General features: G+C 45.1%; 1 protein-coding gene across 2 annotated transcripts in view; it reads right to left on the reverse strand.

Moving 5' to 3' along the window:
• PTCHD4 (patched domain containing 4) overlaps positions 1–16,872 on the reverse strand; it is an 86,648-nt gene extending 69,776 nt beyond the window's left edge. Inside the window, exon 1 of one of the 2 annotated variants that reach the window (XM_021393187.1) lies at positions 16,294–16,872. In XM_021393187.1, coding sequence (XP_021248862.1) covers positions 16,294–16,719 — 426 coding nt within the window. In that variant the 5' untranslated portion in view covers positions 16,720–16,872. Of the gene's footprint in view, positions 1–16,119 lie in introns of both variants that reach the window. The other variant, XM_021393186.1, reaches the window with a different exon arrangement.

Raw genomic sequence — 17,249 nt, forward strand, 5'->3', positions numbered from 1 at the left:
GCTTTGTGTGTGGAGCTGCATGGGGACGTTTCCAGCCCCAGTCCCATTTCTAGGGGTCCCCTCGCTGGCCTGGAACAGATAGAGGAATTTCCTTCCCAACTTCTCTCCTACCCTAGGACCTCCATGCTTCTGCAAATCACCAAACAGGACAATGTTCATATTTTTCATATGTTCAAACTCTGCTTTATGACAGAGTTCTGCAAGGAGGTGCCATGTAGCTTTAGGAGTTCTGCATTTCATGGCACAGCCGTGGCCCTCCAGTTGTGCGAACAGGGACCATTTCTATGCCTCCATCAGGTGCTAAGCCATGAAGAATTTGGCTAGCCAGATCTAATTTAAAAAGTTGAGCCTTCTTCCCTTGTCTTGCACATAGCTACTGCTCATTCCAAAGGATTTTCTTCATGTCAAGAGAAATGTAGGAATGAGCCACGAGGGAGAGAGCACTGGCCCAAGGGAGATGTGCAAAACAGCGGTGTTTGGATATATACTACTAACTTATCACACATATGCAGGCACGTCTAGGAAGAACATATTTTCCATCTTTCATATTTGGCAAACTCTAGGAATCTAGAGCATGAATATTTTATATTAAAGAATACTTCATATAAATTCGGATTTCATCCGCAGCTTGAAGTCAATACTAAAAATATTCAAAGGAAAGCAAGAAAAATGGCAAATTGTATAAGAAGACAAGAAATGTTCTGTTCTTGGGCACAGGCCAATGGTCCATCTAGTCCAGTGTTCATGTTTAAGGCATGATACATCAAGACATGTCTTCTGTAATACGGCTGGAAGATGACCTTGAGGGACCCATGGATACTTGCCCTTTAACAGAAGTGTGAAAGGAGCTACTGGGAAGGGGAGAAAGAGCAGAGCTGTCTGATTCTAAACGAAGAGGTCTTTCTCCCAGATGCAGGGATTTGAATGGAACTGGCCACTAAGTGTAAGCAAGATTAATGAAATAAAGCCGTCCTGTCCCCAGTGACAGCCAAGAGGGTTTTGTTATTTCAAGAGTGTTGTGGCTTTCTCCACATGGATGTAAATAGGACTATATTCCACCAGAATGCTTTCTGCTTCTGATGTTGGCTTAATCTTAAAGCTTTCCTGAAGTCCATAGAGTTGCAGTCTAAACAAGAAACTAATTCCTGAAGTAAAAAAGCAAAAAGAGCAGAAAACACGAAAAATCAATACAGCCTCCTTTCCTCCCTTCTTTCTCTATCAACAAAAGCAGAAAGGAACAAAACTGTACAACTTCGCCATACACTCTTGCAACCAAGCAGGAGGGTTTCTGGGGACAATAATTGTCCCAAAAGGAAACCCAGAAAGAGGTCATGGGTTTTGCTGAAGCATTCGTGGGTCCCCGGGCTTTGTGAGCATCTCGCTGTGCACTTCTCCCAGCTGTTCTCCCCACATTGCTTTGCCCAACACACACAAGAAACAGGGAGAAAAGCTGACAGGGAGCAAAAGGATTTGAGGCTGCCCAGTTTTATTTCTTCATCTGACGGAAATATTAAAAAATAAACAGCGGAGAGTAAGAAGTGGGGAGTAAAGTAGATCCGCAGGAATCTCTTAAGCTCTTACAATCTGAAGATTCAATAATGACTGAGAAAAGAGCGCTTTTTTCTTCTTAAATTATGTTTTATGTTGGCAAACATCTCTTTAATTTTCTCTTGCCTCTGCTCTTCCCCGTTTCTCTGGGGACCGGCAGCCAAAGTACTGAGAGGCTGTGATAATGTTTTATCAAAGGCGAGGCAAAAAGAAGTGCTGGAAATCACAGAGCTAAGTGCGATGCAGCAAGATCTGGGGGGAGCTGCAGCCTGCCCTCCGCTCAGCCCCGCTCTGAGGCAGGGCACAGCTTGCTCCCATCCATGCCCGTTCATTCAGCAGCATTGCACGGCACAGCAACACACTGCACAAAGCAGCTATGCTCGGGAACATCATGCTCTGCTGAAAATTCCTCCCTTTTGTGTGACATATCATCAGTTTTACCTCTCTTTTTTTAAAATATTATTTTGTCTCAAATTTGACACTGTGACCCATTTCTCTACCTGAAGCATTCCCCCTTCCCTCCAGCGCACAGTTTTTTTAACGAGTCTGGCCATTTGGAAGCTGGATAGAGCCAAAAAATGTCTCATTTCAGACAGTTTTGGGTCTTTCTTCTCCTGAGGTTGGACCAGAATCTGGAAAGGGACAGTGGGCAGGAGGCGTTTCAGTAGGCTGGTATTCATGCACTAAAATAAAACTTCTGCAGTGATTCTGGATCTGCATAGGAGATAGCTGACTCCCACCCAATGTATTTTGGAATTCAGGACGTTCAATTTTCTTCACTCCCACGTACAAATATCAGCAGGTAGCTCTTATATTTGCAAAATCTTCCTCAAGTTTGCCTTGTAAAGAATGCCCTTCTTGATAAAATGTTTTGTTCAGAGTGGCCCATAAAACTGAAAGTGGTGTCCTATGATTCTCTAATATGTTGTCTTTAATTCTTACTCCTATACAAAAAAGAGCACAAGCTCGTGGCATGATCAGCCATTTGGGTTTCTCCTTGCCTCCCACTGCAGATGTCTCCCGGGACGTTAGCTGACATCACAGGGCCAGCAGCTCTTCTCATCCACGCTCTGTGGATGAGGCACCTCTCATTCTGTGTCAGATGGCACAGAGAATATTTGCACCAATAAGCGAGTGTTAGCAACCTGAACATTTTGCAACATTTTGATGCAGCGTTTGCATTGCTGAGGCCCGAGAGGACACACATGAGGTCTCAGTGCAGACCACAGTGACCAGGCACCGTGAGGTTCTAGCACGGCCGCAGACCCTGCTGTGCAAGGCGCTGGGGAAACGCACATCTGGAGAAGCTGCCTGTCTTCCTGGCTGATGCTGGGGTTGCCTTCACTGCTGTATTTCGTGGTGTGAACTGGTGGTACCGCCAGATGGAGGGTCCCTTCCTCCTCCTTCCTTCCTCCCACCAAGTGTGGGAGCAGCAGATTTCGGTGGCATGGGGTGAATTGAACTGGAGAACTGATCCAGGTTTATGTAGACTAAATGGGAACTAAAATAAAACACAAATAAAATAATTTCAAAAAGCTTTAGTACCCTCCTTGCTGCCAGCTGGCTTTGGATTTCTGTAATTCTTGCACTCAAAGCCCACAGATTGGTGGCAGTGTCAGCTCTGCAACACCTGAATAGTTCTCTCCTCAAGGTGGCTGCACTTCATGGTGGAGTGTTTGTCCTTCCGTGTGCGTACACAGCTGCTATTCATTCCAAGCAAGGTTTCTGATTTGGATGTGTCTTTTCAACCAAAACAAGACTAAAAATGTGCAAAGTCCAAGTTTAATGTCAAAGCCCCAAAGAAACCTTCCAAACCAGAAACACCAGGGCCCCTGGGCTGCCTGCTGAGCTGGGGGAGAAACATGGGCCTTTCAGTATCTAAAGGGGAGATACAGGAAAGAAGGGGACAGACTCTTTAGCAGGGTCTGTGGTGATAGAACAAGGGGAAATGGCTTCAAACTAAAGAGGGGAGATTTCAGTTAGACATAAGGAATATTTTACAGTGAGGGTGGTGAAGCACTGGCACAAGTTGCCCAGTGTTGTGGTTGATGCCCTGTCCCTGGAGACTTTCAAGGCAAGACTGGATCAGGCCCTGGGCAACCTGATCTAGCTGTGGTGTCCCTGTGCACTGCAGAGCAGTTGGACTAGGTAACCTCTATAGGTCCCTTCTGACTCTAAGGATTCTATGATTCTATGATTCTAAGATAACAAATCATTTTCCCCACATAGACCATAAAGACATTTTAAAGTTAAGCTAATACAATACATGTTAAAAAAAAAAGACCCTGGAGTGCAAAGTGATTTTTCAATTTATATTAATGTAATTCATTTGGAAAGATTTTGGTTCTGGCAAGAAAAGTAAGAATTAGCCTTGTTATTGAGAAGAAAAATGCTTCAGATGATGGGACTTTGTGGTAAGCTTGACACCCTTTTGTGGTAATCCTGACACCTTTGGATTTTAATGAAATAAATATTTAGGGGGAAATCTAATAAAGTAAACCAAAACATGGTCAGAGGGTAAAGCACTTCCAGGGAATAGAATCTCAGCTTTTGTCTTCAGAGCGCTCTACAAAATTATCATCTCACTGATGCAATAAACCATCAGCATCTGGCAACACGTTGTGCAGGAGGATGGCATTTAATTCTAGTTCTTCTGGTGGAAGTTAATTCCTTACTCAGATTTTAGATCTTTTGCAGCTGTCTGATCATAAATTCCATAAAAGTCTTTCTAAGCCTTGTGAGAGATCTGATGTGAGACAAAACTACAATGGGCACGAGAAGAGACCTTGAATTTCCCCATGAACTGATGCTGGGAACTTTTCTCTCAAGTCAGCGCAAATGTAGATTACTCCCTCGGCCATTCAGAAACACTTCACCTGACATGAGTCTTTGCTGTAATGTTCTCCAGATTTAGGAAATTCACATACTTATGGAAATTTGATGTGATTTTTTTTATTTCAAATGATTGTATAGTGGAATTCAGCTACCTAATTTTCACCAGCTGAAAGGTAAATGCATAATTGAAACATTCTCTCTCTCATCTATGATGTCTCCAGAGAGCAAGTTCATTTCCTCTTATTGTAGATGTTAAAAACAAGTGAAATGCATTGCTTCTGGAGATTCACAGTTCCCTTCTCTGTCTACACACTGTTTAGATTAAATGATGAAGAAAAAAGGGCTCGGAATAGAAGAAAAAGCTCCTGTCTTCGGTATTTAGGATGAATTTCCCCACCACGGGTCTTCGTATGTGTTCGCAACCCAACAGTCACATCACGCACTGTTAGTGGTAGGGCACGGTCCCAACTGAGTATGTAGACTTGACCATCCACTGTAGCAATGTCATGATGTCATGGACATTTGTGAAGAGAAGAAGAAATTCTCTGACTCCACAACGTATTCCACCTACATTACCAACATATTCCTGGAGAGTTGTGACACTGCTGGTCTGCAGTCACGCTCAATTTGGTCAAAAAGCAGCAGAAGGGATTCAGAAGAATATTTTTGAACTAGCGTGTCCAGATGAGTTTTAAGACTGTCCTCTACAAGAACTTTTCTCTGGCACAGCCAGAATCTCATTAATGACTGACATAGTTCAACAGAGACAACATGGAGTCAATTTTTAACATCAGGTGTATGAAGGTTTTCGATGTAAGTGCTGGGGAAAAGTGCACAACACAGCAAAACAGCTACAAGGCTGGCCCACCAAAAACCCATAGTCAGTAGAAAAATCCAGAAGAAACCTGGTTTCATTTTAAAAAAGAATAGAGAAAGGATTGAGACAGAACAAAAATTTGTCAGGACTTCCGTGAGTATTAAATGCCTCAGTTGCAGCCTCCAAAGCACTGTTCAAATTCCAAGTATGGAGTGAAATTTGTCCTGCAGAACGTGGTCTCTGAGAAGATGAATGATGAACAACAACACTGAGCAGTGAAATTTCCATAATTGCTAAAAGTCTCAGAGTCATAAATAAAACCATGTGCCCTTTCCATGGGGGTTGGGAAATCATGACTTCAACATCAACTCTGTCTCTGACCTTGGTCATACCATTTGAGCACTGTATCTTCCATACATTTGTGAAACTCAGCTAGTAGGAATTAGTTTCAGGGGACAAACACAGGTTGCCCTGTGGGGATCGGAATGTAACTAAAACTCTTCAGAATCTTGTTTTATTTTCTGATCAGGTCCGTAACTGCTCCAGTTCTGTCGGTGTAAATTCAGCTGCTACAGACAACTCTTTGTTTAATATTATCGGTGAATTCCATTTCCATGCAATTCAATTCTACTTCTCAGTAATTAATAGAGATGTTAGATGAGACCAGACCTAACAAGAATTCTCAAGATACCCTGGCAAGATACATTCCATACACCCGTTCTGTTTTCATTTATCATGGTTCTTCATTTGCAGCCTTTCAGCCAGTTTCCAGCTCACATGACTGATTTCCCATCTAAGCCAGCCTGAAGTAATTTTCCTATTAGCATTCCCCCGTACTAACCAGGAAATGGGCCTGTCTGACCTTATAAATCTTTACATCTTTGGCCTCTCGATGTTACACAGAAGAATGAAACTGCCCCAAAATCTCCAACACCTCTGACAAAATTTCTCCAGATGCACTCCTCTATGATGGGGAAATCAATGTAAGGGTGAGGAGGACCTGAGCTGCAGCATAATGTGAATTCTTGAATATGTGGAACCACGCCACAGTCAACATCCCACCCTTCGAAGGGTTCCTTCACAAAGCAGTGGCTGAAGTGCTGTCTCTGTGCTCTATTTCCTGCTTGAAGACACTACGACAAAGACCCAGTTCAAACTGGTCCTATAGTTTAATGATTCATTTGATTTGTCGAGTTTTATTCTCTGCTATTCTCGACCCTGGTTGTCTTTCACTTAGCTGCCTTAAAGGAAGTGGGAAAAAAAGCCAGCATCTCCCACTCTATCTTTATTTTTTTCTGGTCATTTTTGCTACTCCGAAGATTATTTGGGTTTTCCTCAAAAAAATCATCGGAATCATTCCTAACTGAGCTTTGTTAAGGTCTGTTAAGCAGTGACAAATGACCTCATTTTTAACTTTCCTTTTGAGATGAATATTCTGATGAAAAGATCACTGAACATATGCTATTAGAGTATTTGCATTTATATAACCCATTTTCCCTTCAAGAATGCGTTCCTCTTACACTAGAGCCACGAAAATGGTAAAATTTGCAATGATAAAAGCTTAATTCCATTCAATGGAAAATAAACAAACAAAAACAAACAAACAAAAAAAGCCCAACATTTCCTCTAAAATTGATTTAAAAAAAATTAAATCTAAAAAAACCCCACAAAACATTGTAAAAAATTTCAAAAGAGCAGGAAGATCTTCAGTTTTTCGAGCTTTTAAATTTGTTTTTTTTGGGGGTATATACCTAAAGCCTTATACTTGTGCTAATCTTGAAGCCTGGGGAATAAATGGATTGGAGAAACTTATTCAGAAATAATCGTGTTTCTCTACTGGTGTCTCAGCTTCCTTCGCAATTTACAATGATAATGGTGCGTGCATCAGCTGGGTGATCTGCAGGTTTTATGTGCAGACAGAAAATGAGTCAGCTACAGGATAATTAATGTTTGTTAATGAAGAAACACTACCGGTGGAGCAACTAATGGCACACTTTGCAACTGCTCCTGAGGAGAAGTGAGTTTGTCAGTGGGATCCGAGCGGTGCGTGGTGCAGTCTCTGGAGGGGGAAGCTTTGCACTGATCTGTGAATAAAACCTCACTAAGTAGAACAAGAGCCAACGACAAGAAAAGCAAATGTGGATTTTAAGGAGAAAAAATGCAAGTGAATATTTTCATGTTGCATCTGCTCATCATTGAAGTTGTTCCTGTATTTAGTTAATGAGTCAAGATCCACTCTATGAAACCATTTTTTAAAAATGGCTAGAAACAGCAGATTTGTATCTAAGTCTCAGGCCCTGTCACTGCGTAACGAAGTACTGCTAACAGCATCTTTATTCTGTACGAACTGCAAATTATTTTACAAACTAAACCCACTTGGAAAGCTGGGAGTCAAGATCACTTGGGCCACCCAGTATACTGCCTTGGTCTCCAATGAAATCCAATGTGTCCTGCTGGGGGCACATCCGTGTCCATAGGGAGTTAGTTGTGTCCTTGGCCACGCAGCAAATCTACTGGGCTGTGCTGGGGGGAGATTTCTTCTCCCTGCAGTTTTCAAAGCAGAGCAAGAATCTCTTCCCCACAGTCTGAAATTCGACACAGGAGAAGTTCTGAGAATGATTTCATTTCAAAATGAGGGAAAATATTTCATTTTAAAATAATATTTTTCAATCCTCTGTTTTATAACGTGCAGAATAATGTGAGAGCAAATGGTTTTCGAAAATTTCTGAAATAGCTCTTTGAAAGAACTATTGTAACACAAAAAATGCAAGCAATTTGTTAAAGACATATCAAAGCAAAAACACTGGAACCTGCTCTTCTCTTTCCTGCCTCCAGTACAGAAGATCAGGATAGGGCTGGCGTCACTTCACAAAAGTTTCTGTTTTCATGAGTGCTGTAACTTCTCATACAAAAAGATTCACTTGAGACGTTATGAATTCGTCCTACAAGCAGCACAGATAGCACATGATTTAGCACAGAATTAGCAAAGCAGTCTGCGGCCGTTTCTGGATCACAGCGCATTTATGCAGCTGTTTGCACATGTGCAAAATCACACTACGTATAAGGAAAGAATGACACCTCCCAATCAGAATGGCAACACTGGTGTAACACTGCCAGGAACAGCTACACAAGGTGCAAGAAAAGTGGGATCCTGTCTTACACATGGGCAAATTTTCTGTCTTGCTTATGCTCCTGACTTGTGTGCAAGCTTTAGGCACCCGCTGAACTGGTTCTGTAGATGACCTTCATGTTCCCTGTATACGGTGCAAGGATGAGTGCTAGGTGCTCTGCCTTTCTTGTGAAGGTATTCACTGACACCTCCCAGGTCTCCCAGCAACTGCACAAGGAATATAATGCAGTTCACTGACTTGTTCGGCGTTTGAACTTTCATCTAGAGTTGTGTACCCTAGATAGGTTTGCTTCATGACACTTGATTCACACTTTTCAGGTTGGATGTTTGGAAAAATTTCTTCTCCAAAGGAGTGGTCAGGCACCGGCATAGGCTGCCCAGCGAGGTGGTGTCACCGTCCCTGGAGCTGTCCCAGAACTGCAGAGATGTGGCACGGGGTGGCACAGTCAGTGGGCATGGTGGGAGGGGTCGGCAGTTGGACTCGATGATCTTGGAGGCCTCTTTCAACGTTAATGATTTTATGGTTCGATGATTCTGTGATACGCCTCTGGGATGTCACGTTGCTTCCCAAGGGACAGGCATGCAGGACGCTCCAAGAGCAAATGAACATGCTGGCTTTGGGGTTGGTGCAATAGGTGGTTTTAAAGAAAATATATTCTGAGAGATGCCCTAACATCTGCCATCATACGAATTTAGGAAATTATACACCTATGGCACTAAAGGACTTTTCCCACCTGCCTTGTCTATTACCAGAGCAAAACCTTTTTGCACTAAAAGCCAGGGGTTTTCTGCTGTCTCCTCTGCTGCGGTACCAGTTTGCCAGCAGAGTGCACTGGGGGAGGCTACTTTTGGGGACAGAAAAACTGATCTGGCCATCTCAGAGCTGTGAGAGGGCTGACCAAGGTCTCCTAGAGCTGCTCCGGACAAGTGGAGCTGGCCTCGTGCAGGAGCTGCCCATCAGCGTGTGAGTGGGTTCAAGGAGAACAAAACTTGCAGCAAGACCTCTGTGTCATACCGGAGCTGCCCACTGACAAACTGTTCCCTTTGTCCTTGAGTTTGTTCTGCAGAGGTTCCTTACAGCTGGAAATCTTCCTGCTGCCACCAGATCACACTTGCTAGTGTACCTGAAGACCTCCACACCTAAAGCTCCTGCTCTCTGGTGGCCCAAGCAGTGTGAAAGTGGGGCTGCTGCACGCCTGAGCCAGGGGTCAGGGCACTGATGTGCACCACTGCACGTGATGATCTCTGCAGTGCCCAGGAGTGCTCTCACTCCTTTCTCCCTTTGCAGGATGCCTCACGGCCCCTCTAACAAGCAACTCCTTTGCTATCTGTTCTCCACGTGAAACTCTTGTTCCTTGGTAGGTAGGAAAAAAAAAGAGCACGACGAAAGCAGTGAGCAACAGAGTCATAAAGATTTTATAGCTTGCCCTTTCTGCCTCTCGTTGTCTTCTCCTCTCCTTCCCGTCTCACACAACACCTGATTTCTGAAGCAGACGAAGGCTTTGGTTCATTTGTATTTAGAGCTGCTTTCCAACTGCAGCCTGCATGGCTGTTTGCACCAGGAGTGTGCAATGGATGTAGGGTCTGCATCAATTAAAGGCTTTCTGTACAAATGCATGATCGTGGTTTTAAAAACTCACGTTGCCCATCTCAGGAAACCAGTCAGCAGGCTTTTTCCACCATTGCTTTTGTAATAACTGTAAAAAGCTTTTTTTCTCTTAAGATCCAATAAAGTTATACGTGGTTTTTGTTGTTAGATGAGTATTTTCAACACATCCAGCACAACCTTACCTACAGCATTTTTTCTGCTTGCTAAGAAGGATACGTATGTAACATACGCACATGTACACAAAGGGTGTTAAATAATATAATCACTTTTTGGACATACTCTCCTTACAGTGTTCCTCCCACTTTTACAGCAGAACATATATTTATTTATCAGCTATCTATTTATTAGTTAATTTTAAAGACTTCCTCTCCTCACCAAGGTATTTTGGACAAACAGGCACGGGGATGGCTGAGATTAGAAGTTTTTCTGTTAGCGTAGAAGCAATGGTTGAGGATTCCTCAAGAAAATGAGGCATTTTTAGAGTCCTGCACACGGTAAAACTAAGCGATGAGTTTAACATGGAATATTCAGTAAATATTAAAAACAAATATATAATATAATATATTATATATATTTAATATATAATGTTTATATTATATATACATAATATAAAATAGTTTTCTATCTGCAGAGGAACAGCTTTAGTAGAAAGACAGCAAGGTGTTGCTGGATTCCCTGTCTGTGGCAATTGGTTGTTCCCCTGCACAGTCCCAGAGAGGTGAGCAGCTGTTACAACCCAATGAACTTGGACACGTGTCCCCTTTTTCTCTCCACCCAAACAAACTCCCAAATGCTGCTTTGTAATTGATCCTATCACGGCAAGGTCTCCGAAGGGCCTGGCATTGCATAAAAGGCCGTCCCACTCCACAAATGCTAACAAGATTAAAGAGTGCAATAGCTCGGGAGGAAAGGCATGAAGAGGAAGACCAGGGTCACCCCTGAGATCAAGGGCAAAGCCAAAATTAACATCAGCATGTGCCACAATAAAGGGGACTGTGTCCTCCGCCTGCTACCCTGCCTGTGTCACAGCGCGTCTCGCGGTGCCTGATTCTGTGTCCCTGCCTCTTTGCAGAGCTGCGTAGCACACAGACTGCCCACAGCCCTGATGGGATGAAGGTGGGATGCATTCCGGAGGCTGATGAGGAAAGTTCAGTTTGTGATTTGTTGCCCTGGAGAACAGCAGAGCAAAAAGAGCACCCTAAACCCCACCACTGATGTTAGACATTTCTTCTCTGTTCTTGCTGCTTGTTTACCATGGGACAGCTTGTCCTGGTACAAGTTAATTCAGTTTTATGCCATGGCCCTGTCGGGTCTGCTCTCCCTTTTTGGCAAATTGTCTCCACATCTGGTCTCACAGAGCCAGGGAAGAGACCTTTCTTAATGTATTAAGTGGAGAATGTTCCTAAATATGCAAGAAGTGCTTCATTTCTCATCCACAGTGGGTAAGCAAGCGGTCTGACCACGTCCTTTGAAGCCGAAAGCCGCAGGGGCATCCTGCACAAGGACACAGCCAAGCTCCAGGAGCAGGCTCCAGGTGAGGAGCTCTGCCCCGTCCTGTCTGAGAGCGTGCAAGCACAGGTGTGAGAGCAAGAGGGTCCTCATGGTTTTGTTTTGATTCATTTTCAAGGAAGTTCTCCCAGCCTCTGAGACAGGACAAGCTACTTCTCTTCATACATTTTTCTGCCTTGCTTTCATGCTACCGAGCAGCTGCTCCGAGCTCACCCTGCCCAATCCTGCCTTGATCCAAGAGGCTCAAATGAAAACAATCTGCTGCCTCCAGCCTTCCTCTTCTGATCCTCTCCCTCACATTTTATTACTTTGATTTGACTTCACCGCTACTGCCAGCCACAGAGCACTCAGCAGGATCCTGAGCCACGGGCCTGGCTTGGGGCGGGTGGTATTGCGGGCGGTGCAGAGCTGCATTGCCTCCAAGGAAGCCTCTGGAGAACACCTGGCCAGTAGCAAACCTGTAAGTACAGGTTTCGAGATGCAAAGTGAATGCACGTAACTTTTCTGCCTAAGCAATAAAGGATTCCATATCCAGGGGATGTGCTTATCGCGGTTGTGGAAATAGAGATGTCTCTTTTATTGGCTGCTGTTTATTGCAGCGCTCATAAGTGACTGATAATTAATTGAAGGCAGTATTACAAAAAACAATCTGCTCACAAAGGCTGCTTTCAACCAGCAGTCGTCATATTTGGTGTGATCTCAAAGAAATAAGTTTTTAGTTATTGTCTTTTCTCAGACAAACTAGCAAATAAACATGAAAGGAAACAATAAAATGGAAATACTTGGACCAAAATGCTTTTGTGCATGTATCCTTTTCCAGGTTAGAACTATTTAGAAATAACTCTTAGTAGTGTTCTTCTTTTTTTTTTTTTAACCTGATAAAGACAGCGAATTTGCAGGGCTTACTGACAGTGAGGGGCCAGAAGACCATCTCCTTTCCTGTACCTGATACTACACAAGAAATAACCCCAAGTAATCAATAGGTCTGTCCATATTAATAAATAATACGAACCTCAGCCTCTACTGTAGCCACAGGGCAGAGGCACAACATATCCAAGCAGACACGCACCACTGCCCCTAGAAGGGAGGTGAGACACCTACTGAGAATGGGCTCTGACCCGTGCTATCTCAGAAGCCATGCTCTAGCACTGGTTGGGAAGATGAACAGATAAAAATCATACCTGGAAACACACTTGTGAGTTAACATCTTGGTGCAAGTCTGCGCTCCTTGTAACCTTGCCTGCTCTCTGTGACAGGGGCTCAATCCAGACCCCATGTTCAGGAGCATTGCTCTGTTGCCTGTGGTAGGTAAAGCACGAGCAACCTTGCTCCATGACTTATCCCAAAAGTCTCCATCCAGAGTTCATACATCTGGCCCTGATTTCCTGCTCTGCCATGGTCTATCTGCGTGACCTTGGGCAAGTCACTTTCTGGCTGGGCTGCAGACTGCAGCGTGGTGGAGCAGCAGCTGTAACTGCGCTGACCACGGTCCCTAAAGCGATGGGAGCAGGGATACAGCTTGTTTCACCTAGCATCTCAGAAAAGCAAACTACAGTGATCCCTGCATTGCCAGAGTGGATTTGGAATGCATTTGAAGCATTTAGAACAATGCTGCAATCTGCGCTGTGCATGTAAGTGCCGTCTCTCTGCTCCTCCTCTGTCAAATGGGGAGACCAATACTTCCCTCCTTAGGGAAGGGCAATGAAAATAGATGCATTCAAGGCTCTAATCTCTTCCAACTCTGAATAATGAGTTATCATTACCTGACACAGACAGATTTTCTTAGAAAAGGACCAGCAGTTCTGTTAGACTCTGTGGCCCCATCCAGCCTTTTTGAAATCAGAGCAGTTTGCTGAATTTTGGCACACAGAACGCTCCTGTGACAGACCTGGCAAGAGCTTACCCACAGCCAACCTTCAGCCCGTCTTACCTAACCAGGAGCCAAGAAGAGAGACAAAGTGAGAGCTGCTCACAAGATCTGAATGGTGGGAAAACTACAAGAGGTTTTTTGCAGGTCCCAGGTTGAGCAGGAGAGGGGACTGGAGTGGCTCAAGATTGTCACTGCGGTTCTCAAAAAAGCAGAGGTTGACACTTGCCCTTTGTCAGCTGAAACTGAACACAGCTGGGACACCTTCGTGGTTTGTCAACCCAAAGTGCTGTTCTTAGAAGAATTTTATTCAACCTACGGTCATTCTTAAGGGAAGATGACAAACTCTACTGGCATTAACCAAGCAACAAGTCATTTGAGAAAGTGAGGCAACCTTAGAAGAGCCTGGTGGGTCCCTATGGCTGCAGGGAAGTTTGGCTGAGAAAGCTCCCCAGGACATGGACCAGTCAGCGTGGTGAGCTCTGGTCCACACCAGGTAGGGCTGGCAGCCTTGGTGTCTGGTTGACATTCCCATTAGGTCCTGCCGCAACTGCTCCTTCATGTCACAACTCAAGTAAAAAGAAATTAGAAACCTCATAGCTACGATCACAGGAGGGGCTCCCTTTGCTGAACATCCAGACGCTGATCTACTCTTGTGGTGCAGCATCCAAGATATTCACAGTTAAATACATCTGGACAGCCCTGGAGCATGTGGCACAGACCTGGTCTTCCACAGCTTTTGTTCAGAGGTCAAAGACAGGGAAGCCAATAAACAAACCCTGGAGCCCGAACTAAACTGCGATTTTGGCCATTCCTTGTGGTACCAGACAAAGAAAACCGTTCTTTCCCAGCAGTAGCAGGGACTCTTCTTTTCCACAGATACGGGTTACCACTTTTAGCCTTTCTCTAAAGTACAGCCACAGCTTTTGGTGGCTTTACATCACTTTGCTGAGAAGTGGGTGGAAGGTGCCCAGCTTCGTCCCATGTTAAAACCAGATGCTTAAGGGGATCCGTTCCTTCACCTGGAGGATGATACTTGACAACTAATGAGGGATTGGAAGTGCTGGGCTAATATTCAGCAATGCTTGGAACTATGTTTTGAGAAAAACTTTGTGTATATGAATTATCTACCAATCACTGTTATTCCACCAAATCTCCAATCCCCGTCAAGTTTTTTTCACTTAATCTTTACAAGAAAGTAGAAATGGATAAAAAGCACATTGTAAATGACCCCATGCTAGTTGTGATAGGCTCAGTTAGGGTATTTACACATGAGGAAATCAACCTGGACTGAGAGAGTAGAATCACTATTTCTGTATGAGGATGGGTGATAGCGATGCTGATCTAGATTGTCAGTGTTTCCACTGAATCGGTTTAATTTCAATTTTAAAAGTAAGCAAAATAGAAAGAAAACACTTTTATTTGTGTTATTGCAGGATTGTCTTCATAATGAACTAAACAACAAAAATTATTCAGGAGTATTTAAGCCAGAGTCACCCGTAGTGCTCCCTAGCACCACTTGCACTTGGGACTTTTTGACAGCAGCAAGGACACCTCTCCATCCCCACAAGCTCAAACAGCCACAGCTCTGCATGAAGCAATTACTGTAACATCTTCAGCAATGGGACCAAATCCCATGTGTCCCACTTGGCCCTTTTACTGATGGAAAAAGACCAATAAAATCAATCAATATTTCTGCTCTAGTTTTTTGGGCAGCGTTTGGCTTTACTTTTTTCCCTGGTAAATGAACAGTAACAAAGGATAACTTCAGGACCTGGCTGGTCTTTGCAACAGTGCTCATCTCTGAGGGGCAACAAGAAGGACCATATTCTTTGCCCTATGACCTGAGTCATGAGGGACCAGCAACCTAGGGATTCTGATCAACTCTGTTAAGTAATCCCTGCCTCTGGTGCAATGCCTGGGGAGCATGCAGATATGCCATAATTCGCAGAAACTTCTTCCACCATCCCCCTGCAAACTTTACACCTTATTTGCTCATAGCAGGCTAGTGAGCCAGATTGCTCCTTGCGAGAAGGAAAAGGGTGCGTGTGTGCCAAGGGAATGTTCCTGAGATACTTGTGCCAAAATGTTTATTCTTTTAATTGGAAGGACCGAAGCTTCTGTCCCCTTTTACCTTGTTTCTCCTTTGCTGGAAGCCTCTAGCTGATGGGATCCGTCCCAAAACCCCAGCCCATCCATCAGCACCACAGCTAATCATTTTCATACTGAGAGAAAAAAAAAAAAATCCACATCCCTTCCCCTTCTTTGCATGCAGGTAAAGAAAAAGCAGGCAGAACACCTGAAATCACTCCTCACCCAAACCTCCTGCTTCTCCTACGGCACTCACAGGGGCAGGGAGATACAGCAGCTCGTCGTGCCTTAGAGGAAAGCCTTTTTCCAGCCATACCAAAGATCAATTACCCTACCACGTCACTGGGGCTGGAATAGGTGACAGCGAAACCCCAGTGAGACCCCAGCAAGACCCCAGCTCTCCTCCCCACACCCGGTTCCGACCTCCTGTCCCTTTTCCCGATGCATTAACCCCTCGAGGCACTGCAAGGTCTCCCGATCTCGAGGCTGCTCTCCGCTCCCTGCTCCTCCTGGCTCGGTACCGTACGTCCCCCCACCCTCCCTCCTCGCACAGAACAATAGCAAGGCATCAGCTTCAGCTGCTTCCCGAGGAAAGCCCAGATCACACATATTTAGACAGAAAGAGAGAGATATGATTATATTTCTCTTGCTGTTTAGGACAAGAAATGAAGTGCTGCCTCTTTAATTGGCAAAAGCATGCAGTAAGAGCATACCTTTAATTTAGTGTTGGGATAGCTCACTTGCACCCTGGCTGTTGTCTTATTGGAGAGGGCAGCCTGCCTCAGATCCTCTAGCACTGAAATAATATCATCCAGCACGCATTTCTTATCCTGATTTCTCAACACACACAGATGGGAAAAAGTATAATTATAGCCTTTGTAGTTCACCTTCATTTCCAGCACGGCTCGGTGGATCTGCAGGATCACATCAGCCTGATGCAAAATATTGCCTCCGGGTTTGGAGAGGAGAATCACCCTGCCATACCTCCCCGGGGTGTGCAAGTCCGAATACAGCTGGCTTTTGGATTGATCGAGGGAGAACAGGCTGCTGGCTAAGCTCCTCTCGATCTTGGCCAGGCTGTGGCTGGGGGCTACCAGGCTCTCCAGGTCAGTGTCAGGCTGGAAGCGGTTGAGCAGGCTGAAGCCGAAGATGATGGTCAGGACTGCGGGCACAGTGAGGAAAAACACCGGATGCCTGCTCACGAATAAGCCCAGCTTGTAGAAAAACGACTGGAGCCCTCTGTGTATCACCTGCCGCAGCATCCTCCACCAGATCCAGCCTGCAGATGCTCCTGGCCGTCTTAGAAAGCACATGTGACATGTGTAGCTCCTTACCCCTTCCTGTCAGTTTCCTTTTCTCTCTCCCTCTCTCTCTCTACTACTCCTTTAAAAGACTGCAGCAAGTTGCAGCAAGACAGCCAAATATTGATCAATGGGGTGTGTGTGTGCGAGTGTGTGGTGTGTGTGTGTGGAAGGGACCGGGCAGAGCAGGGAGGAGGGGGGTCCTTGCTTTTTTTCCTTTTTTTTTCCCTCGCTCTTTTTCCCCTCCTCCCTCCCCCTAGCCAACGAGCAGCTCCCCCCGCTCGCCGGGGGCCCCCCTCTCGCCGCCGCTGCTCGGGCATTGCACCGGGAGCGCTGCCGGCTCTGCAGTGCCCGCTCCGCGCCGAGCCCCGCTTCCCCGGGCGGGCGGCGAGCGGCCCCCCCGCTGCAAAGCGCCGCTGCCCTCCTCCCTCCCTTCCCTTCCCTGCTTCCCTCCCTCCGCACACACACGCGTGGGGAATTGGCTGGGGCGGGAGGATGATGCTGCATTTTAACATCCCCCGATCCCTCCCTCGTCCCCCCCC

The sequence above is a fragment of the Numida meleagris genome, chromosome 3 (assembly GCF_002078875.1).
Source record: "Numida meleagris isolate 19003 breed g44 Domestic line chromosome 3, NumMel1.0, whole genome shotgun sequence".
Taxonomy (NCBI): Eukaryota; Metazoa; Chordata; class Aves; order Galliformes; family Numididae; genus Numida; species Numida meleagris.